Here is a 25,316-nt window from a genome sequence, read left to right as displayed (position 1 = left end):
ATGGAGCTGTTCCACTTTGTATAAATAAATATTCATCGGGCAGGAGGGAGCGAGCTGGGGATTGGGGGGGGGGGATGGGGATACTCTGCCTGCCTGCTTTCTCTCGGCCTGACCCGGTTTAGGGTGCCCCGCTCCTGCCGGCTGCCTCCCAAGAGCTTTTCTCCAGCCCAGGGTGAGCAGCACGACTTCTCCTGTGCCTGCACCTCCATCCCCGCCATCGCCGCCACGTCTTGTGTGCAGTGCTGGCAGTGCGGCATCCTCTCGGGAGGCTTTTCCGGACAACCACCTGCTCCCCAAAGCGTCTCGGCGGTCTTCAGGATGACAGGGAGATGCACACCCTGAGGCAGGGCTGCAGGAGTATCCCCCGCAGTGCTGAGCGTAGACAAGGGGTTGGTGGGCAGGATGGAAACAGTGTTTCTGACCTTGGGGATAAAGGGATTCACTGCAAAGCAGCGCTTGGAGATTCCGGTGTTTTGCACTGGAGTGAAAAATCTGTCATTTTCCACTGATGATCATGGTCAGAAGAAGTGTGTTTTGGACACAAAGGAGTGTTTGGTGTCGCTTCAGAGCAGAGCCCTTGGCACAAATCTCTGCCCCTGTAGGACCACGTCCTTTTATTCCCTGCAGCACTGTCCGCCAGCTGGAAATGTGTGTGGGATAGGGCTGGAGTGGGAGGCGGGAGATTCCTTTTTCGCTCACCCCTGCCTGTTGGTCGTTTGGGTTGCAATTTCAGGCCAAGCTCCGTCGTGTGCCCAGGATCCTCATCCAATGCTCCATGGCCACTCGCATGCTCACCCCAGCTTACGGTGTCCCACACTTGCAACTAGGTCCTGGTGGGACTTGCAGAGCTGCTTGCCCGGACATGCACCCTGGTGCCCCGGCGCACGGGAACTGCCCTGGGCGTCCCTGCGCTCACATCTGCTGCTCCCTGGGTTGAGGAAAAGACACGCGGGAGGCCGGGACCTGGGGCCCCCGGGTGCTGCAGCCCCGCTTGGCCCCGGCCTGGCCCCGGGTTACAGGGCGGCGGGGGCAGCCCTGGGTGCTGGCTGGGCCCAGCAAGGCGCTGGGCTTGGGGAGGGAGCAGGGATGCAGGACGGGGCCCTGAGGCAGGAGGGCTGCAGCGGTTCCCTTTGCGGGAGGAAAGGGGAAGAGACGCCCGTGACTAAGCCGAGCGAAGGGGCCACGTTGACCCACCGGGCTGCTAAAATCCCCCATGGTTCCCGGAGCAAAGCTTTGCGCCGGAGCCCAGCCCTGGGGAAGCGGCCGCGGCCCCATTTCCGGGGCTGGCAGGGCTCTGCCCTCCCCGGCCCTTGGGAGAAGGGCAGGGCTGGGGCGCTCGGCCGCTTGCACAACCCTGTGCAGCCGGGCGTGGGGCCAGGCGGCGCTCGACCAGCCCTTGCGCGGGGGCACGGTGGGGACCGAGGGGTGACAGCATGGTGTGGCTTCTTGGCTTGGGCCGTGAGCCCAACACACTGAGCGTGGGCTGCGGTAGGGCTTTGGCAGGGGTGGGATCGAGAACGCGGCGGCCCGGGCATCGCCCCCGGCTGGGTGTCCGGGGCCCAACGCATGGCGCGGGGCTGGGATGCGGCCTGCGGCGAGGCCGGTTGCCGGGTAACGAGCGCAGGCCACAGCCCTCCTCGCTGCTGAAATATTCATGCCCGTCGCAGCCGGCTCCCTTGGCGGCCGCGGGCTGCAGCCGAGGCCGCTCGCCGCTGCTCTGCGCCCCGCAGCCGCTGAGAGCCCGGCCGCGCGCGGGGGAGCCTGGCTTGCCCCCGCGCTGCCACCCCGAGGACCGGCCGGCGCCCTCCAGATACCTGGGGTTGGGGATCCCCTCCCATGTCCCCTCCTTATTGCAGGGGGGGGGTCATCTGGGGACTCTGTTTTTGGGGGTGTTTCTCCAGCTTCCCACGTGCTGCAGCCAGCCTGGGAGGCAGGAGCCGCGGGGGGCTGCCCGGTCCGGCCGCATGCCCCAGGGCAGCCTGGCACAGCCCCAGCACCGCGCTCTGGCGTCGGTGGTGCCCGCTGGGGGCTGAACGCTCCTGTCCTTGTCCAAACGGCGCTGGGGGAGCTCGGGGCTCCGGCAGGCCTGTCCTGCTCGGCACTGCCGACACAAATCCCTCGGGGAGCAGAGCAGTGTTTGTTCCCTTATCTCCAGGCAGGGAAAGGCAAGCAGACGTGTGAAAGGCACAAGCGCAGACTGGCACCGCTTGGTCCTGGGCGCTGCGGCGGCTGCAAGAGCCGGGGCGCTGCGACGCGGGGCAGCACCCTAGCTGTCCTCTCCCAGGGCGGCTTGCGACCGCTGTCACCGTCCCCTCCTTGCATCACAGCTGGGCTGGGTGTGAAGGATGCAACCACTGCCTTGCCATTCCTGCGCCCCTGCCACCGTCTGGGCACAGAGGACAAATGCTCCCGGGCCCTGGCTGGAAGACCAAAGCCTCGGTGGCGGATGCTGCGGTCCTGTGCCGGTGCCAGCCATCAGCACAGCGTGGGTGTGCTAGAACAAGAGCCCGGCTGTGCCCTGGTGTCACAAGGCTGCTGGCAGCTGGGAGCAGGTTGCCGCTCACCACTGCCGTGCAAGCCATGGCCTGAGGTCGCCGTCGGCTCGCTGTGGCCGTGAGCCAGGAAAGCAAGGGGTGGAGGTGTGCATGAGCGCTTGTGCACGCACACACGTGTGTGTGAGAGGTGTGAGGGTAGGGGAGGTTGCGGGGTGTGTGTTGCAGCAGGGCCGGCCCTGGGGAAGTGAGGCTGTGGCCGAGCAGTGCTGGACATGCTCAGCACCGTCTGATGTGCCTGTCTCCATCCAGCACGGCACTGAACTCAGTCAGACACTGCTGCAGTACAAACGCAATTTATATATTCAGTCTGCAGGGGGGAGTTAGAGTATCTGGGTTGGGCAAGAGAGAGGCAGAGCCCCCAGCTCAGCCCCACTCTGCCAGCTGCGCACCTCCGGCCTTTCCAGCTCCGCTCTCGTGCCAGCACCAGGGCTTTGCTCCTAGAGTGAACAGGGCCGGGGCATTGCCCTGGTCCTGCTTTCGCCTGGCAATACCAGGGCACCAGCCCTCCTTCAGCTGCCGCGGGACTGGGGCGCTCGGCACCCAGCGGGAGAGATGCCTGCCCCTCCGGGCGCTGGGCATGGGCAACGCGCCCGCTCCTGGGCTGCCTGCCCCGCAGCCAGCCTCTGGTCCTCCCTCTCCCCGGCTCGCCCGGCTCCTCCGCTGTCTCACCTGCTCTGGGCTCACTGACAGTGGAGAGGCTTCCCGGACACCTGGGCTCTCTGGCTGGCTCTCGGACAGATCATCTCCGTGCAGCACCCTGGCCCCCGGGGCGAGGGCAGGAGGGCGGCTGCTCCCGCTCCCGGTGGGGCAGAGCCTGCTGGGGCCGCTCTCCCTGTGCTCAGCACATCCCAGGTGCGGGCTATTTATCGAGGATGAGGAAGAGCAGCACCAGTAGGACGATGGGGAGGAAGATGAGGAGCAGGCTGAGCATCTCAGCTGCCAGCAGCACGGCCAGCAGGACGAGGTAACAGCAGCGGCACCGGCGCTCCAGGCGCCCCAGCCCGCGGATGAGGCACAGGGGGTAGCGCACGCAGGGGAGGCAGCCGAACATGCGGCTGGTGTGGAAGCGCACCTGGAAATGGTGCTCCAGGGCGCCGGTGATGCCCGGGCGCCGGGGTGGCAGCGCGGCGGGGCTGGGCGCAGCCCGGGCCGAGGCTGGGGCCGGCTGGGCGTGCAGCAAGAGCAGCTCCTCCTGCAGCTTGCAGATCTCCCACTCCAGCATGGGGGTCTTCTGGCGGCAGATGGGGCAGCGCACGCGCCCGAACTCAGCGCTGCCGGCTGCATCCATGATGGCGCGGAGGCAAGCGCTGCACAGTACGTGGTTGCAGTTCAGCAGGGCCTGCTTGTGCCGCTGGCTGTCGTAGGGCTCCGTGCAGATGGGGCACTCCTCGTCGCCGTCAGCCCCCGCTGCCTGGATGCAGCACGCCGCCGCCGCCACCCCCACCTCGCTGCCCGACGTCTCGCCTTCCTCGCCAGAGAGGCTCAGGATGGAGCTGGAGGCGCTTTCCAGGCTGGGCGATCCCCCCCGGGATGCTGGGCTCGCCCTGCCTCCGGCCTCCTGGGCCAGCACAGTGCCCGCGGCGCCAGGGGGGAGCAGCTCTGCCGGCAGGGAGGCGCCGCAGTGGCCGCGGGCAGCTGGCTCGTCGGCTCTGTACAGCAGTGGCTCCCCCGCGTCCTCTGCTGCTGGGCTCCACCGGCCCCAGGGAGAAGCAGGCGCCTCTCCCAGGAGCGGTGCCAGGTCGCTCAGCTCAGCGGCCACCGCCTGGCCCCCCGATCCCAGAGTCCCACTCGGCACGGGGTGCCGGGGGCTCTCGCTCCGCTTCCCGGCGCTTCCCTCCATGCCGGCTTCGTGCAGGGGCCCGGGGCCAGGCGCTGCCTCCTTGCCAGCCTGCTCCGGCTCCTGCTCCATGGGGCGGCCGCCTCCTGCAGCGCGTCCTGCAAGCTGCGGGGCAGCCGGCTCCCCTCTCCCAGCCGCCCCCCACGGGCTGCGACGTGGGTGCTGCTCAGAGGGCAGGAGGTGGCATTCAGCGCTGCTTGCAGTAGGATTTAAAGGCGCCAGTGTCTGCCCAGAGTCCCGTCATCGCTTCAGCAAGGTTTTGCACCACCTCCCAGGCTGACGGGTCAGGAGCCCCCACGGTGCAGTGCTTGCCCATCTCCCTCGGCAATACGCCACCCCGACCGGAGCATAGCCGTGATCATCCAGCGACCGCTTCGTCCTCTTCCTCCTCCTCCTCCCAGTGCTGCTGCAGCACTGACCTGCTGCCGTCCGGAAGAAAGCAATGAGCTGGGTGATGCCAGGCACTCCTGTAGCCCAATTCCCCGCAAYGGCGAGGGCGAAGCTGTGCCAGGCACCTGCCCGGCCGTGCAGGGAGCTCCTGCCTGGCTCGGCTGGGGCTGAGCCCTACTCCAACCAGTCTGGTTTGTCAGCTTCTGGAAGCAGCTCAAGTGCAGGCAGCGCTGGGCAGCTGGCCTGTGCCCGCACCAATCAGCTCCCGCAGGAGTCTGGGGAGGAGCTGGCCCTGCTCACTGCCTCTTCCCCCTTGCCCAGGCACCTCCACAGCGCGTTAGCGAAAATCGAGCGCACCTCTGCAGTGAAGACACCTGACACCGCTCTCCATAGGGCCTGCCAGCATGGACCCTACGCTGCCCCGGGATGGCACACCCAGGACAGACCTCCGTGAAACCTGGTGCTTCTTTGCCCTGCATGCTGTCACTCCTGTCCCATTGCTTCCTCACCCTATGGATAGCTTGGGTGGTTTCTGCTTTTGGGGGAGGCCAGATCTTCCCCAGCACTCCGCCTGGGCTGGGTGATCTCTGCCAGCCATGCCCCATCCAGCTGACGCCCCCAGCAGCTTGCAGGCCTTTGCGGGGAGAGTGTAGCTTGGCTTCATGCCTGCATGCAAGGGGACATTGTCACCAGTGTGAGGACTAGCACATGGCTCGGTGCAGCTGGAGATGCCCATCTCCATGCTGGCCCTCCAGCTGACCCTCCAGGGCACAAGGAAACCTGGCTCACCCTGGTCCAGGTCTGTGGACACAAGGATGACAGGTCTGTCAAGGCAATTCCTTGCAGCAAGGCACCGCTGACTTAGCAACAGGGTGGAGAGAGACCCAAGGAACACCTTGCGTCCTCGGAGTGCTACAAAGAAAAACATCTGCCAGTGCCGTAGCTCTAGCAATGCCCTGGAGCGCTGCTCATCCCACGCAAGACCCTGTGATCTGGCGTGTGGGAGAGTGGCTGGGTCACGGGCATGATGTGTCACCACTGTCCCTTCCTGTCCCAGCTTGTTCCCATGCGGCTCCCAGCCCACCTGGCTGCCAGGGACTGTCCCCAGCTGACTCACGCCAAGGGCCCTAATTGCTATTTACACAGTGGCAAGGAGTTGGGTGAACTGGGTGAGGAAGGTGGTGGCACTGGCCCCAGTGGGGCAGGCTGCAGCAGGGGAAGGGCCGGGATTGCTCACAGCACTGAGGCTGGAAGGGAAAGGGCTGGGTGAATGCTGGCTCACCCAGCCCTGCCTGGAAGCGGCTGCCCACACCTGGTCCCAGAGCCCGCCAGCCTCGCACTGTGCAGAGGGAGGCAGGGATCCACGCTGTCTTGCGCTACAAGAGAGGGAACGGTCACGCACCCACGGCGAGGCCGGCAGAGGGACTACCGACTGCCACGCTAGGCAGTTTCTGCTCTGTCACACAGGGGACCCCAGGGAAGGAAGAGCGCAGCATTGGTGCTGGTCAGCAGGATGAGCTAGAAGATGGGCCCAGCAGAGCAGCGGCTCACAAATCTTGAGAGTAATGCAGGGAAGGGGATAACTTAACAGAAACAGTCCCTGGTAATTTGGGAGCTCAAACTTCAGCTTCGAGCGGACTCAGGAAGATGAACTGGCAGCTGTGATAAAGGGATCGAAGCCTTCCTCCTTCTCCCTGTCTCCACTGGCCTCAGTGAGAGGAGACAGGGGGAACAGGTCCATCAAGGCAGCCTCCTCCAGCAAGCAGTGCTGCTGCTGACTAATACCAGGGTGGAGAGACTCCCAAGCAACAGCTCATTTCCTTTAGGTCCTACCACAAACAAAGGCCACTGCCAATGGCACAGCTCCAGCAATGCCCGTGGATGCTGTTCACCCAACACATGGACCCTGTGGCTGGAGCACCCAGGAAGGTACCTCAGTCTCACCCAAGAATCGGCCAGCAGCATCCCACTGCAGAGACCTCTGGTCCCCACTCCAGTTGGGTCAGGGCATGGCAAGCCGGACTTCATCCACAATGAATCTGCACTTGCTGGGCCTTTCTCTCCCACCATCCCCCTCTGAATAGGGAGGTGCAGTTCTCGGGGGATGCTTTCAGCTCTTGCTGGGACGGGATGGATGAGGGCTCTCGGTGTCTGCATCAGCCACGTCCAGCACATGATGACCCTGCAGGGACTGTGGCCTCCAGTGAATGTGAAAGTGTCACCATTCCCCCTGTTCATCAGCACAGCCGGCAGTAATCAGGCTGAGCCTGGCAGGCAGATGGGATCCCCCTGCCCACTAGGCTGGCAAGGGGAACCCTGGCCCTGCAGCCATCAGGGAAGAGCTGGTTGGGTAAATCTGCCCCCTCTGCCAGGCCCTGCCCTGTCTCAGATAATCTCAGCCCAAGGACGATGCCAGAGGCAGATCATTTTGCTGGCTCCTTTATTTGGGTACAGGCTCTCCTGTGCAGCTTGCAGGGAGGAAGGGGGAAGGCTGGAAGCCAGAATTACGACCAGGTTTCAGACTGGAAGCGCTGGGATCGTTCCAGGGCTGTGAAATACTCCTCAGCTTTGGAGAGTGACAGGCCACCTTCCGACTGCAACACCGACTGCAGGGCTTCGGCCACTGCTGCTGGCATCTGCTTGGCATTCCTGGAAGAGAGAGCAAGTTTTGCGATGCAGGGCAAGCAGGAAAACTGGGGCCACATCAGCATCCCCAGTGCTCCACAGAGAACAGCTCTGTTTGCTCCAGGCCAGAGGAGCAGGGCAAACAGCTACTCCTGCTCTAGGCCATCGCCGCATCTTGCGAGCAAGGCAGGAGAGCTGTGGAGCCAGGCCGGCAGCTGCTTCCAACTCTGCTGTCCCTGGGCTTTGGGATTCAACCCCCGCAGCCCCAACAAGGTGAGGCAGCAGCTCCGGCAGCCCAAATACTGTCTCCTACTGCAAGCCAGGCACACAGCAGGGCAGCCGTGTCACTGTGGTCGGACCCCCAGCACCCATCCTGGCCCACACAGGCTGCTGCTGAACCAGACCAAGGGGAACCTCCCTCAGCCTGCAACACTGGCTCCCTGGCACTGAATAAATGACAGGGTTCAAAAGGCAGCTAGCACCACTCCCTAGAGAGTGGTGCCGTTATCCACACATGGTTTTTAAGTGTTGGCATTTGCAGACTAAGAGGTGGCCTGGGCACCCAGGAGCACCCTAGCTTGTTAGCCTTAACTGTGGCCAACATTTCACCTCTTTTCCCATCAGGATTGTTAGATGGACACAGACGGTGACTTCAAACAGGGATAAGCACAAGTCATAATTCATCCGCAGGAGGGCAGGAAACTATTCTTACATCCCATGGGAAATGTTCAATGGAAAACATGTCTGGTCCTGAGCCGGATACAAAAGACTGCTGGGAAGGAGCAGGCTGAGAACGCAGCCTTGTTTTGATGTTGACAATTGTAAGCAACGCCAGTTCAAACTTCAGAACAAAAGAAATGAAGTAAACATGAGTTCTTATGTAGAAAATACTCAAGTGGGATTCAACAATTCCAAATGCGATTTCTTATGGGAAAAAAGAAATTCAGACTTTTTTGTGGAGAGAATTTCATTTTGATGGACTGACTGTGCAACAAAAAACATCTAAGGAAAAAATTCCCAGGCAGCTCCAATTGGCATGAACACCTGGCAAAGTCCTTGCTGTTTCCCAAGAATCAGGCAGAACTTTGACTTGCATTTGAAGCTGATTAATGTACCAAAATACACAGAAAGCACGTTTTCTTTTTCTGGAATGGTTGTATTGTTTCTGAGTCAGGCACTGATATGCAAATGGCAGCCAATGTACCTGGGCTTGCAATGGAGAACATGTCAAATATCTCTCTTTTGCAGAAACAGAGATGTATTTTTAACATTTTAGCCCATGGGCTAGATGAGCTGGGCACAGTTCAAGACAAGACATAGCCCTGGCTCCCCAGACCCTGCCCCAGGCAGCAAGACCCAGGGAAGGCAGGAACACTGCACTACAAGGTCCAGGGCTATTTCTCAGGAATATGCAGCCCAAGATTCAGTTTTGCCATCTTTCTCCTACCACAGCTGAACCTGTGAATACTATTTCTAGGAAAAAAGGCCATTTTCAGGTCAACCGCCTGCACCTTCCCATTTGGCAATCTGTGAAAGCCCAGCAGCCCACTGGAAGTTTGCAGCAGATGTCTTCAGGCCAGGGAGCAGGACTACCATGAACCTGGGCATATTTACAAATGGTACAATCTGTTCAGTAGGGGTGGGAAAGCATCTGCTGGGAACAGGACAGCCTGCTCACACAAGGGAGATGATCAAGGTTCTGAGATCCCATCGGCCTCATCAGGGCTGAAGGCCACCTCAGTGCCAGGGACAAAGACTGTTGGCCATGCTACAGCCAGTGAGCTGGGTCTCAGGGTAACCTTGACAGCAGAAATACCATCCCCACGGCTACTCCAAAATCCTGAAACAGGAGAAGCCATGTAACCTCTGCTCTTTTCAAGACTCTGAGAAAGAGGAATCATTTCAAATTCCTTGGCAGATCCCAGAACATCTCCAGCATTCAGCACCAGAAAGTAGCAAACAGCATGGAAAAGGGTGGTCAGACTGCCAGGGAATTTGGAGTGGCACAGGCAGTCCCATGGGTCTGCGCAGCATCAGGACACCATGTTTGGGCCCCCAACCGACTGCCCAACAAATGCTGTCTTGGCATTTGGGCTGTGGGTGGAGATGCAACCCTCACATGTTGTCCTTAGTGCAACTTGATAGAGAAAATCAAACCTGAATCCTGGATCTGTAGGTAGGAATCACAGGTTTGCGATAAGGCCCTCTAGAAGGCCCTGCGATGCAATGACGCATGTCGTATCAAGCAGCAGCACAGGAGCGAGTTACCGAGCAGTCGGCAGCCTGGCCTTTGCACTTCCTGGGTAGTAAACAAAAAAACTCCTTCTCCCAGGAATGCAGCAAGGCCAGACTCACCCTGCGAGGCAGCAGGGAAGTTCCTGCTCTCGTGTGGGACAAGCAGGAAAAAGCCTCCTGCAATTAACTGTTCATGTTGACAGCAATGCACAGCTCGGGGTTTGCATAGTGCTTTCCAGGTCACGGGGGTGCAGGACAAACACTATTCCCTGCTTCTCGCCAGCTCAAGGAGCCCAAAGCATTTCACAATCATGTGGCCATGCCCTGGGCAGCAGGAAAGCAGGCCTCCTCCCCACCATACTGGCAGGGACTAATGCAGATGGGTTAAGGGACTTGCCCAGTGAAATAGCCACAGAGCCAGGTACGATGCTGCAGATCCTCTGCCTCTGACTGCTCCCAGTCTAACAGCCAGACACCACTTCTTGGCCAACAGCTAGAAATTTCAAACCAGCACAAGGCAGAGGCAAAGCATTTAGCAAATGACTACATTCTCAAGGGAGGCAGGCTGCAGTTCAAAGCTGCTTGTCCAGGCCTGCCCCAGGAAGGCAGTCTCAGGTGCTAAGAGACAGCCAGGATGTGCCAAGGATCCCAAAAGCTATTGCTCAAAAGCCACAGCACAGAGGAGCAGGCCTTGGCTGCATACCACTTTGAAAGCCTCCTGCTCACCTGAGCAGCCACAGGAACCGCACAAGCTTTTGCTTCAGTTTCACTAAGCCCCACTAGACAGGGTCTGTATGAAGAGTGGCCAGAGCTCTCCCACATTCACATTTGCCATGGGTCAGAAGCCAGGGAGCCTATAATCCGAGTGACACTCTGTGCCAAGCTGAAGCCCTCAGGGTCTCAGCAATCAGGTACCTTTGGTGTCACAGCCTCATCCATGACATTCATTTTCACACCAGAACCACTGTCCCCAGCTTTTCAGGTGCACCCCAGTGATCACTCCAACCCCATTTGTAAGAGAGCCTAGCTGAATGTGGTGCAGCTACAACCAGCGTGACTGCAGGAACAGCCATGTCCAGAGCTCTGAGGGTCCGTGCTGCTGGGAGCAGGGCCTTGTAGCCCCACAGAGGACTGCAGAGGTGCAGGGCGTGCTTGTTCTGGAGGCTACACAGCTCTACCCTGCTGAACGGACCTCCTGGGAAGTGGGATACAGACAGACTTCCAGAGAACCTGAGCGATGTGCAGTTCCTGTGGGAAGACCTGTGCTCCTGAGGCACTTACCCAGCCAGGTAAATGTGAGCGTTCCTGCAGCTCAGCAGCTCCCACACCAGCTTTCGGTTCTCTTGGATGCGGTGCTGAACATACACCTTCTCCTCCTGCAGGGAAACACAGTGCTGAGTCCACCAGCTCCACCAGCCCCGGTAGCATCCCCATCACCCACATGCCTGCCCAGCCCTTGGAGCATGGCCCGATTGCTCCCAGGGGCTGTTTCCAAGAGCTCAGGGGAGTACAGCCCCTTCAGAGAGCAGGGGCTCAGAGAAGCAGCTGAATCAATTCTCTTACACAGAGGGGATCCTGAGGTCCCTGGGCAGGTGTACTGGGACAAGTCAGCAGGAGATGGGTTCAGCGGTGGGAGCTTTGGTGGGGAAAGCCCCCTGAATGACTGTTGGAAGAGAGATCCCTTTGCTGCTCCCTGTCTGCTGCCAACTCTGGTGAACAGCAAGGGTTTGCACGGCTATGAGCCAAGGTGCCCCGGGAGTGCTCCTCTCCTCTCCCAGCATGGAGAGAAGCAGCCAGGCTCTGTGGCTCTCTGTGCCAGGGTTGCACAAGGGTGGGGAGATCCTCCTGCAAACCTTTTTGATGCCAGTTCCAGCCCTAGCACTAGCTGGAGGTCTGAAAGGGCTTGAAAGGGCAGGAAGCCTCAAGGAACAGCCTCAGTCTCATTCCCTGCCCCTTCACTGTGGTTAGAAACTGGATATAAGAGGCTTTTGGCATAGTACAGACCAGCTGAGGGAAGTTCCCAAAGGGTTAATCCACACAACTTTAAGCATCCAAGCAACTGCCCACAGCCCTGGCTTCTGCCCAAGAGGAACACCATTGACAACGTGCTTGAACTCACTGCTGGCCCAGACGGCTCCTCTGTGACAAAGATGACACTGTAATGCAGGCCAGGCCTTCTGCTGCATGTCCCACCATGCCAGACTCTGCAAAGTGGTGAGCTGAGCTGCAAGTACAGCCTCCACCCCATGTCCTCCTCCCTCCTGTCTAGCCCCAAAGGCAAAAAGGCTCTTGCTGGGTTTCAAGCTCCCTCTGAGCTAGTCCAGAGGTGTGTGTGGGCAACACCCCAAACAGCCTTCAACCCTGGCTGTCACAAGAATTGGTCACTGCATAGTCAGCTGGTCCCACACAGCTACAGCAGTTGTGTTGTGGGACAGAGCCAGGTCACCCCCAAGCACAGCTCTGACTCCAGAGTCTGATCCAACTCCAACCACGGGAGCTGCAGGAGGTAAGCAAGCCCATTGCAAGCACCGACACAGCCAGCCGGTAGCTCAGCTTCAGCATCGTTAGCATTAATCAGCTAAGTGCTGACAGAGTCTCTGCTGATGAGGCTGGGGCTCTGAGCAGGTCCTTAAATGACCTGCAGCTACCTGGAAACCACAGCACCCCAGATGACAAACTCCGGTCACAGCGTCTCAGCTAAACTCCAATGCATCCTGCTGAGAATTAGCAACAGTCGCATTAGGCAGGGATCAGTCTCCATCATTGGGGCAGAGGTGATGTGACAGAAGGTCACTACAGAGGTGACCTTACAGAGAGAGGAAGGGAATCCTGCTCAGCTATGGAGCATCGCAGCTTCTGCCAGGCTCTTTGAAAAGAAGTACTCGATGGCTTAATATCTGTGGCATCCCCCAGAATTTCAGGTACAAGGCCTACAGCAATCACTACTGCCTAATGCAGCACGCACTACGTGGCTGCACTCCCACTCACCTCCCTGTGCAGTATTGCAATGGCTCCATGGCAAAAGACCCTCATGACAAGCAGCTTTGCCCCATGAAGCAGGCAAAGCAGGGAGGCCAGGAGACACAGACACATGAGTCCTGTCCCTCCAGAGTCTGTGAGAGCAGGAGGTGGCTCTGGGGCTGCTCTCCAGATCTGGGTAGCAGCAGGTCATCCCTTCACTGTGTGAACTATCATAAAAAAAGGGAGAGTAGTCATCCAGCAAACCTCAGCAACGCTGCTCTTGTTAATCAAAGARCGGGAAAGCTTTTACAGAGAGATTCAACTCATGCTTTATAAGTGACCAGATAATAGACGCTGGCTTAAAGTCAATGCATGCACACACCAAGGAAGAAACGACTGGTACAGTTAAGTTACCTGGAAATACCAGTTCTCACTGATCATTTTTGGCAGATACCTCTGTTTCAAAGCCAGGCTGAGCTTTCAGTGCCATCGAGGGAGAGGGCTAAGCAGTGAAACAAAAAAGTCCCAGCTCACTGAACCTCTCCAGCAGCAGAAAAATCCCTGCAGCCCAGATGGAAGAAAGAGGCTGAAAGCTGCCCAATGAAAACACAGCCTGAGAAAGAAGGGAAGGAGCCAAGTGAGGGGCTGAGGTGTTGGGTGCTCTTAACTCTGGGGAGCTTTCTCCTGAATGGCTGGGGAGAGCTAGCATGGAGGTACCAAGGCCTGGGGCAGGAGGCCAAGCTGCTCGACTTCAGCCAGCGCTCAGTCAGAGGGACGCAATTGGGAGGGTGGCATTCAACAGAAAAAGGGTATTGTCTGGTGACCCCTCCTGGGAGGCTTGGGAGCCTTTTATCACTCACGTGTTCCAGCCAAACAAAGCTGACTAACACCCTATCTGCTCTGGCGCTTGCCAGCCTGTCCCAGTGACCTTCCCAGTTCAATTCAGCCAGTTCATGCCCAGCTGGGCAGCTGCTCTGTACTCCTGGTGGGGATCTCTGGCTTGCACCCCAGCAGGACCACAGTAGGGTGAGGGAGTGCGGTGACCACTATGCCACCCCAGCAGGCCCTTTGCAGGCCAGGCCAATGGGCACAGGGGCCCAGAAATGCTGGCAGGGTCCTGTCAGTGCTGCCTGGGCCGTTTCCACGTACACCCTCCTCCTCTGGGAACTAACCTGGTCCCTGGAGAAGGCTGTAAAAAGCATCAGGAAGCCCTTCGTCACCAGTTCTTCCCACTCCAACTGGCAGTAGAAGTCCTTGGATTTCTGTCGGCAGCCAAAGAATAAGCAGTTTCCTGCAGAGAGCAGACCAAAAGGGCCATGCTGGGATGGACCGCATGCCCCACGAGGGCTGGGGAATGTCAGTGTCCACAGCATCCACAGGCAGAGCCGCAATGCCAGCTCTCACCTAACACTCCTGGCTGATAGCCCTGGCCAGGGAAGAGCCAGGTGGACTCAAGAACCATGTGAGCTCAAAGCCAGGTGGCCTGTGGCAATCTTAGGTCCCCTGTGGGGGGGGCAAGCAAGAGCCGTGGGGTACATAGAGCAGGGACAGCCAGCCCCAGAGCTGCATGTTCACCTCTGCCAGCCCATTCTCAGCTTCCTGCTGAGATCTGCAGCTGAACTGGGGGAAAGGAGGATGGGACAAGGGCAGGTAAAGGACCGATTCCTTGTCCAGCAGAAGATGAGCTCCACAACCCTTCTTTGCTCACAGAGAGTCAAGAAAAAGTCTCTGCGGAGCTTGCAACTGAATGCTAGGCCCTACTCTGACTCAGGGGACAGCCTTGCAACACAGCCTGTGAATAACCACACGGCTCGCACACACCAGGCTCTAGTCCTTGCTTCCTCCAGAGCAGATGTACCTGTGGTCTGCCCTGCCACAGTCAAGCTGAGCTTTCTCCCACTTAACCACAGCACAGCCTGTGCCTGTCCAAAGCCTCAGGAGCCCCCAGTCCTTCCTTTGTGTATGTTGAACAAACCTGCCTGCTGCAAGAGGCAGTCCAGAGTCCCTACAAGGATCCTCCCTCACCTCTCCGTCCCTGTGCTACACGCTCCTGTATTGCTGCTCGGAAAGGTGCCACTCCTGTGCCAGGACCAATCATGATCACAGTGGTGTCAGGATCAGCCGGGAACTTCATTCCTCCTTTCTTCACCCAAAGAGGTACCCGGACATCTTCTGCAAAACAAACAGACTGACTAGCATCACTCCATGACCACTGCATCCATAAACCACCCATAACACACCCCGCAGAGGGCACTGCCTAGGCCAGCCCAATGCTATGCCAGCCTCCAGCTATTCCACAATGCTCTGGAAATAGGGACTGTGCCTGGCTTAACATCACCCCAGCATCAAGGCACTCATGGCGCTACAGCACACTGTGTGTGTGTGAAAAGCCTTTCAGCTGTCCCAGCAAGTGCTTTGTCACTCTGCAAAGCACTCAAATGAATCCCAGAGCAAGGCAAAAGCACCACAGCATAGGGGCTGTAGGACAGCCCCCTCCTCACACAGACACTTGGCACCATGAAAGACAGTGGCAGAAGTAAGCAGACATCTCTACCTGGCTATCATGTAAGAGAGAGAGAGAGAGGAGAGGTGAAGATACCCATCTGGGTACTCTAAGAAGACCCAGTATGACTCCAGAGCAATCCCCTGCTATCCTGCAGCAGCAAGACCCTGTGAGCTTATCACACTTGCTAGGGGACCCAGCTGCAGGGGTTTTGTCATTAGAGCAGCACACAGAGGCTTAGGGGGACTGACAGATGTGCTCAAAGGAATCAGCATTCTTCACAGAGTTGGTGCTGTGGGGCTGGAGGTAACCAGCAGCCAGAACATTTCSAGCTCCAGGATGCCTGGAGTAGCCAACTGTGGGGACAGCAAGGCACACTGGCATTGGGAGCAGGAGGGCTGGGCAACTTGGGAGAAAACCAGGAATGCAGGGTGCTCAGGGCAGGCTGGGGAGAGGCATAGGCATGCTGTGCTCTGAAGTCATGGGAGCAGCGAGGAAGGACAGCTACTGTGAGTTCAGCCGTCCTGCTCAGCTGTTTTGCTCCAGTTCCCTGCAGCAGTGGTGCTCCACCTAAGGTCCAGGCAGCTCTGGTGCATGGCTAACACACACAGAGCTCCACCATCGTCCCATGGGATCAGCGCTGCGCTTTGTGGCAGTGCACAGAGCCTTCCACGTAGTCCAAGCAATTTGTTACCATATTGTGGGTTGAGAGAAGCCAACCAGGTAGAGCAGAGACCACGGCGGGGTTTGCTGAGCCGCGTCTTGTACTGCACTACTGCCATGAGGATCTGGATCCGGTTGGGGTGAGCCTGTGTGCAGACAGGAACCACGAGAAATGAGATATCCAGGACGGAAAAAAAAAAACAGGCTACAGCAGAGCACCAGAGCAGCAAGAGCCCATGGCCAAAAAGTATCCCTGGGCGGAAGGCAACTTCTTATGTGTCACCAACCACTAGAAACAGGTGTCAGCCTGCAGGCAGGGAGCAGGTCCAGGAGGAGCAGGACAGGCCAGACACAGCACAGCTCTGCAGGAAAAGTCTAGTGACTCTTCCAGGAACAGATCCTGTGCCCAGCTCTCACTGGGAACCTAACCTGAAATGGCTCCACGGACACATAACTGGGTACATCCTTGCCCAAAGCCCTTCCACTGGGGAAAGAGGCTTTCCCAGAGAAGCATTGCTGCAGGAATGCTCTGCACAGCTGGCAAGACAGGCAGAGACAGTCCAACCCAAGAGACTTCTGGGGAGGGAAAACACAGTAGGTGCTTGGGCTGATGCCTGCCAAGCTACCAGAGCCAGGTCCCCCTGCCACCTCCTGGCAGCAGCAGGAAACAACACTACTCCAGTCTTCCCACGTCCACACTGTGCAAGGACACTCCCAACCTCTGTGGCACATCCCACGGCTCCACAGGACAAGGACCCCAGGCCTCTGTAGCATGCCTTGCCAGCCCCTAGCACTTGCAGGGCTGCAGGAGGGCAAACGCCCTAAGTCAGAGGCTGGCCAGGGCACAGGGGTTAACATCCAGCACGTCAGCATGCTGCAGGCTCACAGCAGAGTGGGTGTTTGGGTGCACTGTGGGTATTCACGGGGTCTGGGAGTATATCCTCAACATCTGCAGCAGGCACATCACAAGCTGTTAGGCGAGGGCCTACCAGGACCTCAGTTCAGTGCCTGACATTAGGTCTGGAATGACTGAGCTCTTACCAGCATAGAGGAGGCAATGGAGAAGGCGCGAGGTCTGATGCGAGGAATGAGGTCCAGCAGATACTCGGGTGGAATGGCGCACGTGGTGTGAGGGAAATCCCAAAGGGCCTGGCAAAGCCAATCGCAGATGAGAACTGGTGCAGCCCTGCCTGCTCTTCGGGGTGACACAGGCTTCCCTCCACTGCTTTCCCACACTGCCCATGCCACTCAACTGGAGGCACCACACCAGGTGCTTCCAAGCACCAACTTACCACCCAGTGCCCTCCCCTTGTCCCCAGAGTCCTGCACAGAGCAGCCCCAGGCTGCAGCACAGGGCACACCACAGAGCCCAAGGATTTGGAGCAGGTCTTAACCACCAGCAGCAATCAGAGGAAATTTCAGAAAATGGGTGAAGTAAATTAAATTCCCCAGCCAATAAACTTCTTGGTGCTTTATGCCAAGACACAGTCCTCATTGTGTAGGTTTGCCGTGCTCCCCCAACCCTACCTCAAGAGTGGTCCTGCGGGGTCGGTTACAGTAGCTGTACAGCTCTTCCTGGCCCTGTGCAGAGCTGAACTCCTGCAGCTTCTCCCGCTCTAGTTCATTCGGAGAGAAGGAGGACAAGAGCTCGAAGAACGAGCGCCGGGGCACGCAGGAGATGTCAAGGTAATGGGTAACCAGGTGCCGGATGGTGCAGGGCTGTGGCAAGAGGGCAGGGAGGGCTGTGCCTGCAAGGCAAAGCACCAGGGAGAGGTCAGGGCCAGCACCCAGGCAGGACATCTGAGCACTGCCTGCCTGCTGCCCCCGTAGGCTCTGGTACTCCCCAGGTGCCCAAAGGGCAGCCCTGCTGTTCGGGAGCACCTGCACACCATGTGAAGGTACTAGTGGAACTGACTTAACCACCACCATCCCTGCAAGCCCACTGGCTTGCGACAGAGAAATCTGGCAGGGTCAAACAGGGAGCAGTCCCTTACTGCATGTAAGTGCTTCTAGACACTGCCTCATCTGTACAGGTCCCACCTTGCGCACATACACTGCAGTGAAAATAACTGTTCTGTGTGTCAGGCCTGTCCTTGTCTCCTACTTCCCCCAAGAATATGAGGAACAGTCTGAACTTCTCTTGGGTTTGCTTGTTAGGCCAAAATCCCAGCACTGCTGGACATGAGAGAGAGGAAGAGGGAAGGGAAGACACACTGACCCAAAGGGTCCATCACTGTAGGTTAAGTAGCAGATGTCTGCTGTAAATTGTGTGAGTGCTGAGAACATCTCTACATATAGCAGCAGACACTAGGAAAGGAAAGAGGAAAAGAGCCCTGGATCTACCTAAATGAGGACTGAAGAACTGCTCTCCTGAGTTTGGCCTTTGACTAATTAAACCAAACTGATGCACCAACATGTTTGACAGCCTGATGGATTCCATGCTGATCTGGAGATGCATTAATCAAGAGCTGTGATCCTTCAGGAGAAGCAGCTCCCTGCAGGTGGGTCGAAATGCCGGAGTGGCAATGCTGGGACAGATCGGGATCAAGAACGTTCAGAGACAGTGGGAATGGAGCTCTGGCACCTTGGAGACAGAGAAGTCCTTTCCTATCGTGGTGGCARGCACACTTCCTGGGCCACAGAAGCCCATCAGAGGGTCCTCACAGCACTGTCCAGCTTCAGCTGGCATCAAGCAGAGGAGCTGGTGATTACTCTGTGTCCTCTGCAAGGTCCAGGATTTCTCCTTTCTTGGTACAGACCACACCAGGGAGACTGATATCAAGTGATTCATGTGCTCTCCCTGTATGGGCAAAAAGAGTTTGATGCTGAAGATGTCTGCTGTGTTCCCCCATTCCTGGAGGCAATCAGAAAAGGAGGGAGCATACCAGAGCACAGGTCAGAGCCTCATGAGGTGAGGAAAAGGAATGAAGTTTTCCAGTAGATATCATGGTGAGACACTCTCTTCCTGCCATCTTCAATTCTTTGTGATCAATGTGGGATCCCATTTCCCAGTCAGTCTGGACAGTGCTCTGACCATGGAGGGGATGGGCACTTGGGAGAGAATGGAAGACTCTCCTGGCATCAGGCAGATTGCAGAGTCATGGAAGTGCCTGGCAAGGGAGTTGTGGGTGACTCCAAGGGGTTTCTCCAATTGTTGGTGCCAGTGTGTGGCTGCAGAAGTAACTGCAGTAGGTCTCTGGAGTGCAGGTATGGTGGGGAGACCAGTGCACCCAGAGCAAGGAACCACAGGTACAGGACAGCAGTCTGAGCAACTTGACTTGAGTCTTGGCCTGGGAAAAGAGAGAGGCCTTCATGCTGTGGGCTGGGGGATGTGGAGACACAAGGTACAGGTGCAATCCAGACACGGCTGGGCTCTTCCCATGAATCGCACCGGCCCTAACATGGGGTCCACACAGACAAAAGAGCTGGGAGGGAAGGAAACCCTCAGCATAGCAAGATAGGCGGATGTCCTGTATCCATCAGTCACTCCCAACTCCTCATTTACCAGGTCTAAAGCAAAGGAAAAGCAGAGCTCCAAGTTGGGCCAGAGCTCAGTGGGCTGCCCCATCCCAGTAGGAAGGGAAAGGAGCAGCCGGAAGGACCTACCAGGCTCCGAGGGCTTCAGCACGAAGTGCCTGTCTGGATCCAGGCGCAGGAGCTGGCAGAACTGCTGCACGTCTTCAGGGGAGTTCTGGGGCTGGATCATCACGACGTCTCCTGCGCTGAACCTGCAGATACAGCAGGACCTGTTGAGTGCAGCCACCGGGCAGGCCCACAGGCAGAGCACTGGGACCCTGACCAGTATCCACCAAAGGCCACAACTTAGCCAAAAATGCAGTGTCACTAACACGCTCTTTGACTTGACAAGGCAAAGAGAGCTAGCCCATGGGCACAACCCACACTGTGTCACACAGCCCACCATGCCCTGACTTTGTCAGAGCAGCAGGGACACGACCATGGAAAACAGGCTGCAGCCTCGGACATTGCTGAAGGAGGGGAGTGGAAGGGGAAGGAAGCTATGGGATACCTGACTCCCCTTCACGAGGGTAGTATGAACACAGACCTGTGACAGGTTGGGAGGCAGCGGATTGTCCCCCATAACAAAAGGGGCAGAGGGGTCCTGCAGAGACCAAGGGACCTGGACCAACCAGGGGAGGTGCAGAAACCCAAACGCAGACAGACAGAACAAGTCAGCACTTCAGGTCAGCCAGACACCCTGCAAGGCCAGGACCCCAAAGACTGGCACGGAAGGACAGCACAGCTCCTGCACCAAGCCATGGCAGGAGGAGGCAGCTTCCCACACAGCAAAGCTTGGGGGAGCCAGAAAAATGCTCACGTGATCCCTGAGCCTGTGACATCAAACTCAATGAGCCGGACATCCTGGAAATGGGATTCTGCTGTGACCCGCTGATTGGACACCATCCGAGCAGCAAAGGGATGTAGTTCAGAGGGAACAGCCCTGGGTGCTGTCGGCTGGAGTAGGCCACCATCAGAGCGTGAGGAGTCCTCAGCCAGGTAGTGCAGGGTGTATTTTGGGGGCAGGCTGTGGGGAAGACAGCAGTGCAATAGTTACCTCCATGCCATAGCTCCTCTGCTGCCTTAGCTCTAGAGGCTAGTGCCAGGGAGAGAACCTGAAGTATCCCACAATATCCACCACCCGGGGTCCCTGACCCTTGAAGCTGACATGTGGTAAGAGAACACAACCCAGCCAGACTTCCAGGAGAAGGAGACAGGCAATTCTGAAGGCTTCAGAGCAGGCAGACCTAGGCTGGCCGGGCAAACACTCTCCACAAGTCTGCCAAGCACAGGGGCATATCGGGACAGTGAGGTGGGCAGAAGCCTGCCAGGGCAGCTGGCACACACCAAGGGCACAAGGGAATACTCCATCTAGAGGGAGAAGATGGACCACCCAAGGCCAAAGTCTAAGGGATACTTAAGACACTGGCAGCCACGCGGGGAGGTTTCCTCGTGAAAGCAGAGCATATCTCCACCCCAGGGAACAGCCAAGGAAGCAGTGCATTCCACATCAGCCAGCTCCTAGTAGGGCTGGAAAGCTGTCGACACTCTCTGCTCACCCTCTGCACTCACCGCACATCTGGACTGATGATCTCAAGGCCAGGAGGGAGAGGATACAAGGCAAGGATCTTGTCCCATAAGTCCAGCAGCCATGGATCAACCACTGCATCTGGTCTGCAAGGGGGAGATCCAGGCTGCAGCAGAGCTGTGATTCTCCCACCACCTCTCCAAGCTCAAAGGCTCTCACCCCCAAAGCCTGCACTGGAGCTATCTTGGCAGAAGGGCACTGCACTGCCATGTACCACTATGGCTCTGCACCCTCATCCTGCCAGCCTGACATTTCCCACTGCACATGGACAATGCTAGACTGCCCCTCAAGAAAACCTGCTTCTGCTCCCTTTTACCAGCACAGACAGTAACTCCATGCTGGTCCCCTTCCAGATTCAGAYGAGGAAACGTAACTCGCAGCTGCTCTCAGCACTCACCTGCCCTCTGGGGCACAACCACTGGCATCTGAACAGAACAGCTGACCCACTGAGAGCGTGCAATTGCAATCACTGACACCCCAAACCCAAATACAGCTTCTGACATGTGACCCAGGGCTCTCCCTCCCACCATCCGTCCACACCTGGCTCTTACCCCAAGTCATGCTGGTCGTCTCCCAACGCCACTGGCAACAGAGGGTTGCCCCCAAGCTGTAGCACCCGTTTGTGCAGCTTCTTTGCAACAAAATTAAACCTGAGCAAAGAATAATTGCAGCTGTAATGAGCAGTGCTCCTCCAACAGGACAGCAGACACCGGTTACACGAGCCCGCACATGCTCCCAGGACCATGCTGGAGCAGCACAGAGGCAGGTCCAGCCAGTTGCAGCACACACAAGCTGGCCCTTTGCCCTGCCCGCCCAGCCCATGCCAGGACAGCTCAGAAAAGCAGCTGGCTGCCACTTGCTGGGCGAAACAGGCTCCTCAGGACTCGAGCAGGGGGACTGAAGCAGGGTCCAGCTTCCTTTCAGGGCAGTTTGCACCCCAGACAGAAAAAATACTTCCTTCTAGCCTCCCACTCTACCGCAGCACTCAACTGCACTGCTGCCCTATCTCACAGCAGCAATCTTCTGGGATTGGATGCCACCTAGAACTCTGTGTTTGGTGACTCCTGTTGCCTGGGCCCACTGAAACTTCTGTGCACAGGCTTTCTTGGGATACAAAGAGAGTACCACATGACTGTAATAGCTGGCTGGGCAACAGTGTCTGAGACACTCCAGCAAAGTGTCTGCTTGAGGAGGCCAGGAGGAGAGAAACAGGCAGCAGCCCAGTTCCTGGGGGCTAGCAGGGACGTGGGCTCATAGGGCAAGGATTTTTAAGGATGGTGGAAATTTCACCTTGTCCAAGCTGCTGCTCTAGAGCCAGACTTTTGTCTCCCTCTGCCCCCTCTGTTCCCCAGGCACTCTGGTCTTGCTTGCAGCCAGAGTTGCGAGGAGCTGCTGTTGCAGAGCAGGCAAAGAGCCAAGGAGATCTGCTTACTTGGGATAGGAGGAGTCTCCAAGGCCCAGCACAGCATAGTCCATCTGGCACAAGGAACTGGGTGGCAGGTTCTTCCGGAACAGAAATCGCCAGAACATCTATAAAGGAGCATGGCTGGGGAGTCATACTGCTGCAGCAAGGACACCTTCCCTCAGTGACCCCCACTTCCTCTCCTCCACAGGGTCCCTCCTGCCCTGCTGCTGAGTCCTGACAGGCAGGGAGCACAGCCTGGCAGCTTCCTTTGATGTCCGTTCAGCCAGCGGCTGTAACCTTAGAGCGCCTTATTCTACAAAAGCAATCCCTGGAGCCAGCTGCTAGTGCTACCTGCCAGAAAGATGATGCTCTGTGAGGTCTCCACAAATCTGAGGCTCTTGCTAAAGCAGGGGCCCCTCTCAGCTGTTAAGCTGCTGAAATCTCATCAGCTGTCCTGTTCACATCCCATCAGTAACATGAGATGCTTCTCAGTCCCACTCAGTGAGCAAACATCCACTTGATGCTACCCTGCAGGGATGACTGGTGTTGTTTCAAAGCCTCCAATTCCAAAAAAACGTAACTCAAGCTGCTCAGAAGAGTAAATCCAGTCATAGAACCAGATACATAAAAGCAACATAGACCGGAATGTATCCTACCTTCATGTTGTCAGGTGGGTCACCCTGGCCAGTGGTTGCACACACAAATACCACCAATAGCTCATTGATGAGGTTCGCCTGTGGGCACAGACAAGCACAGAAAGGCACACTCAGGTCAGTAGCCTACAAACACATGCCCCTAGCTAACCAGACCCAGCTGCTCGCATCAGACTCAGTTCATGGACAGACCATGCTTGGCATAAACCCACAGCCCAGCGTGGCACATCCTCCTCTAACAGCACTGCAGCATCATCTGTTCCCCACACACACTGCCTGTAGCAACAGCTCCTTGGTGCTCCTTGCCTTGTAGGAACTGGGCCTGATGAAACACAGGATAAGGCTGGGCATCTGGCATCTAACAGTGATTCTATCCCAAGAGTCACTGCTCAGTTTTCACATTTTCAGCTGAGTTAAGCACAAGCTGCCCTTACAGAGGGCACAGAGCCATGATCTGATGAAATACAGGAGGTCACAGCAAGGGTGGGGGATGTCTGAGCCCCAGAAATGGGATTAGTAGAGATGGAGCAAGACTAGAACTGCCTGGAGCACCTCTCTGCATCATCACTCACCACGTCATAGCTGTCCAGCGCCTCCACTCTGCACTGAAAGTGGCGTCGTTTGGCTTCTCTGCCAATTCTCTCAGCTGTGTCTTGAGCTGTCCCAGTCTGGCTGCCAAAAAGAATGAGGAGTTTCCGTTCTGCCATCTGAAGGAGAAAGAACCAAAGAAATCACCAAGAGACAAAGCAAGGCAAGGCAAAACTGGACCTGCTCTCTGCTCTGGGCTAGGAGACACCCTGAAACCTACCCAGGCTTCAAAGGAGTTCTGGTAACTTTTTGTTCAAGTGTACTTTGGGGGAAAGACACTGCATACTTTGGCAAACAAGGACAGAGACAGTCTAATAATTCAATGAAAGTGTCAGGATTCAAGGTTCCTGGGCTCTCTTTCTACTCCCAGACAGCACTGAGTGACACCCTCTTTGCTGCAGCATCCTTGTCTGTAGAAGCAGGAGTGACAGTATTGCACTCCTCATCCTTGCTGCCACGGCAAAGGGAGGAGGCTGGCTTGGGGGTATAAAATCCAGGGACAGTGATTCACATCCTAGCTCATTTTAGCTGGCCTTACCACCTGTGGTAAGCACATCTCTGGAATCTGTCTTTCCATGTTTCCTGTTTTAACACATCTGTTTTCCCTAATGCTGTGAGAACTGCCACCCAAGGAGGTGATGCAGGCAGGAGGAGAGCCTGGGAGCTCAGCAGCGGAGAAAAGTTTGACTAGACACACAGTGCTCTCAACTGCGGGAGAAGATGCCTCCTGTGCTGCTCTCCCCCAGCAGCAAGGGCCCTAGGTATTACTGGAAATCACAGCACATAGGAAATCCAGCCAGGGTGGATGCCAGAGCTGCAAATTTACAGCACCCCCACAGGGAACGTGTACTGCTTCTAGAAAAGCTGTTGATAAAAACTAAGGAGGGAACACTACTGGCCTTCCTACAGACCAATTCCTGCAGAGGGGCTGCAGCTCCAGGGGACTTGCCCCTTGCCCAGAGCCAAACAGATTTTTCCAGAAGAGCTGGCACAGCTTAAGTGCCCTTCTGGACACGCATGCTGCTTGCTCAGCTCCAGGAACAGGACTATGTGTCCCTGAGCACGGCCCCTTCCTGCCATGACCGCCCACCGAGGAGAGGCAGGTCCCCCACCGCCCTGCCTTCGGGGTCCCTCCGGGTGCTGCCCTCCGCAGCAGGCGGCAGTCGCTACCGTGAACAACCAGCGCCCAGAGGGGCAGGGGCCCGAGCCAGCTCCCAGCCCCCTGGGGGACGGAGACGACCCTGGGCGGGGGGCCTCTGCCACAGGGTGACGGCCAGGGGCAGCGGAGCCCCCGGGTCTTCCACGGGCAGCATCGGCCTCCCTTCACCCTGCCCGGGGGCTCCGGCGGGACGAGAGCACCGGAGAAGGGGCAGCCCGGGGAAGATGGCACCCCAGGGAGGGGACACCCTGGGGAAGGGGGGGCACCGAGGGCAGGGGCGCCCCGGGGAGGGGGGCAATGAGGGAGGGGGAACCACCGAGGGAAGGGGCGCCCCGGGGACGGGGTGGCACCGAGGGAAGGGGCGCCCCCGGGGGAAGGGGCACCCCGGTGCCGGGCCCTGCGGGCGGAGAGGCGGCGGGAGCCGGGAAGACACAGCGAGGACCGGGGAAGGCGCAGCGGGGCCCCGGCAGCGACTCCCACAGCCCCGCACCACGCGGCCAGGGCGCCCCGACAAGGGCGGGAACCGCGGCGGGGCCCCGGCACCCACCGTGCGCCCGGCACCGCCGCCGCTTCCGCCGACGTCATCAGCCGCCGCCGGGGCTGGCGCGACCTGCCGGCGGCGCCGGGCTGGGGGTCGT

General features: G+C 57.9%; 1 protein-coding gene across 1 annotated transcript; it reads right to left on the bottom strand.

Annotated features, from left to right (window-relative positions):
• Window positions 1-7,205: 7,205 nt before the first annotated feature.
• Window positions 7,206-25,296, bottom strand: NDOR1 (NADPH dependent diflavin oxidoreductase 1). The gene is made up of 15 exons (XM_026064051.1): window positions 25,226-25,296; window positions 23,504-23,638; window positions 22,935-23,012; window positions 22,306-22,403; window positions 21,425-21,523; window positions 20,858-20,959; window positions 20,106-20,312; window positions 19,376-19,497; window positions 17,297-17,517; window positions 16,811-16,918; window positions 15,801-15,915; window positions 14,629-14,775; window positions 13,776-13,894; window positions 10,924-11,018; window positions 7,206-7,431 (listed from the first exon to the last, which is right to left on the bottom strand). Exons 2-15 carry the CDS (start codon window positions 23,636-23,638, stop codon window positions 7,287-7,289), a joined length of 1,791 nt encoding a protein of 596 aa, XP_025919836.1. The 5' UTR covers window positions 25,226-25,296; the 3' UTR covers window positions 7,206-7,286.
• Between the last annotated feature and the right edge of the window lie 20 nt (window positions 25,297-25,316).

Source organism: Apteryx rowi, unplaced genomic scaffold (genome assembly GCF_003343035.1).
Source record: "Apteryx rowi isolate R43461 unplaced genomic scaffold, aptRow1 scaffold_1011, whole genome shotgun sequence".
NCBI classification, from domain to species: Eukaryota; Metazoa; Chordata; class Aves; order Apterygiformes; family Apterygidae; genus Apteryx; species Apteryx rowi.
The sequence above is the reverse complement of the archived record's forward strand: the minus strand, read 5'-3'. Positions and strand labels throughout refer to the sequence as shown.

What these genes read in the sequence shown, in the direction of transcription:
- NDOR1 (XM_026064051.1), bottom strand. Translation starts at nt 23,638, where the DNA reads ATGGCAGAACGGAAACTCCTCATTCTTTTTGGCAGCCAGACTGGGACA. An exon ending in TGTAGCACAGGGACGGAGAG is followed by an intron (nt 13,895 to 14,628) that starts GTGAGGGAGGAT and finishes TGCTCTCTGCAG; the next exon opens with GAAACTGCTTATTCTTTGGC. An exon ending in CAGCCTTCTCCAGGGACCAG is followed by an intron (nt 11,019 to 13,775) that starts GTTAGTTCCCAG and finishes GTTTCCCTGCAG; the next exon opens with GAGGAGAAGGTGTATGTTCA.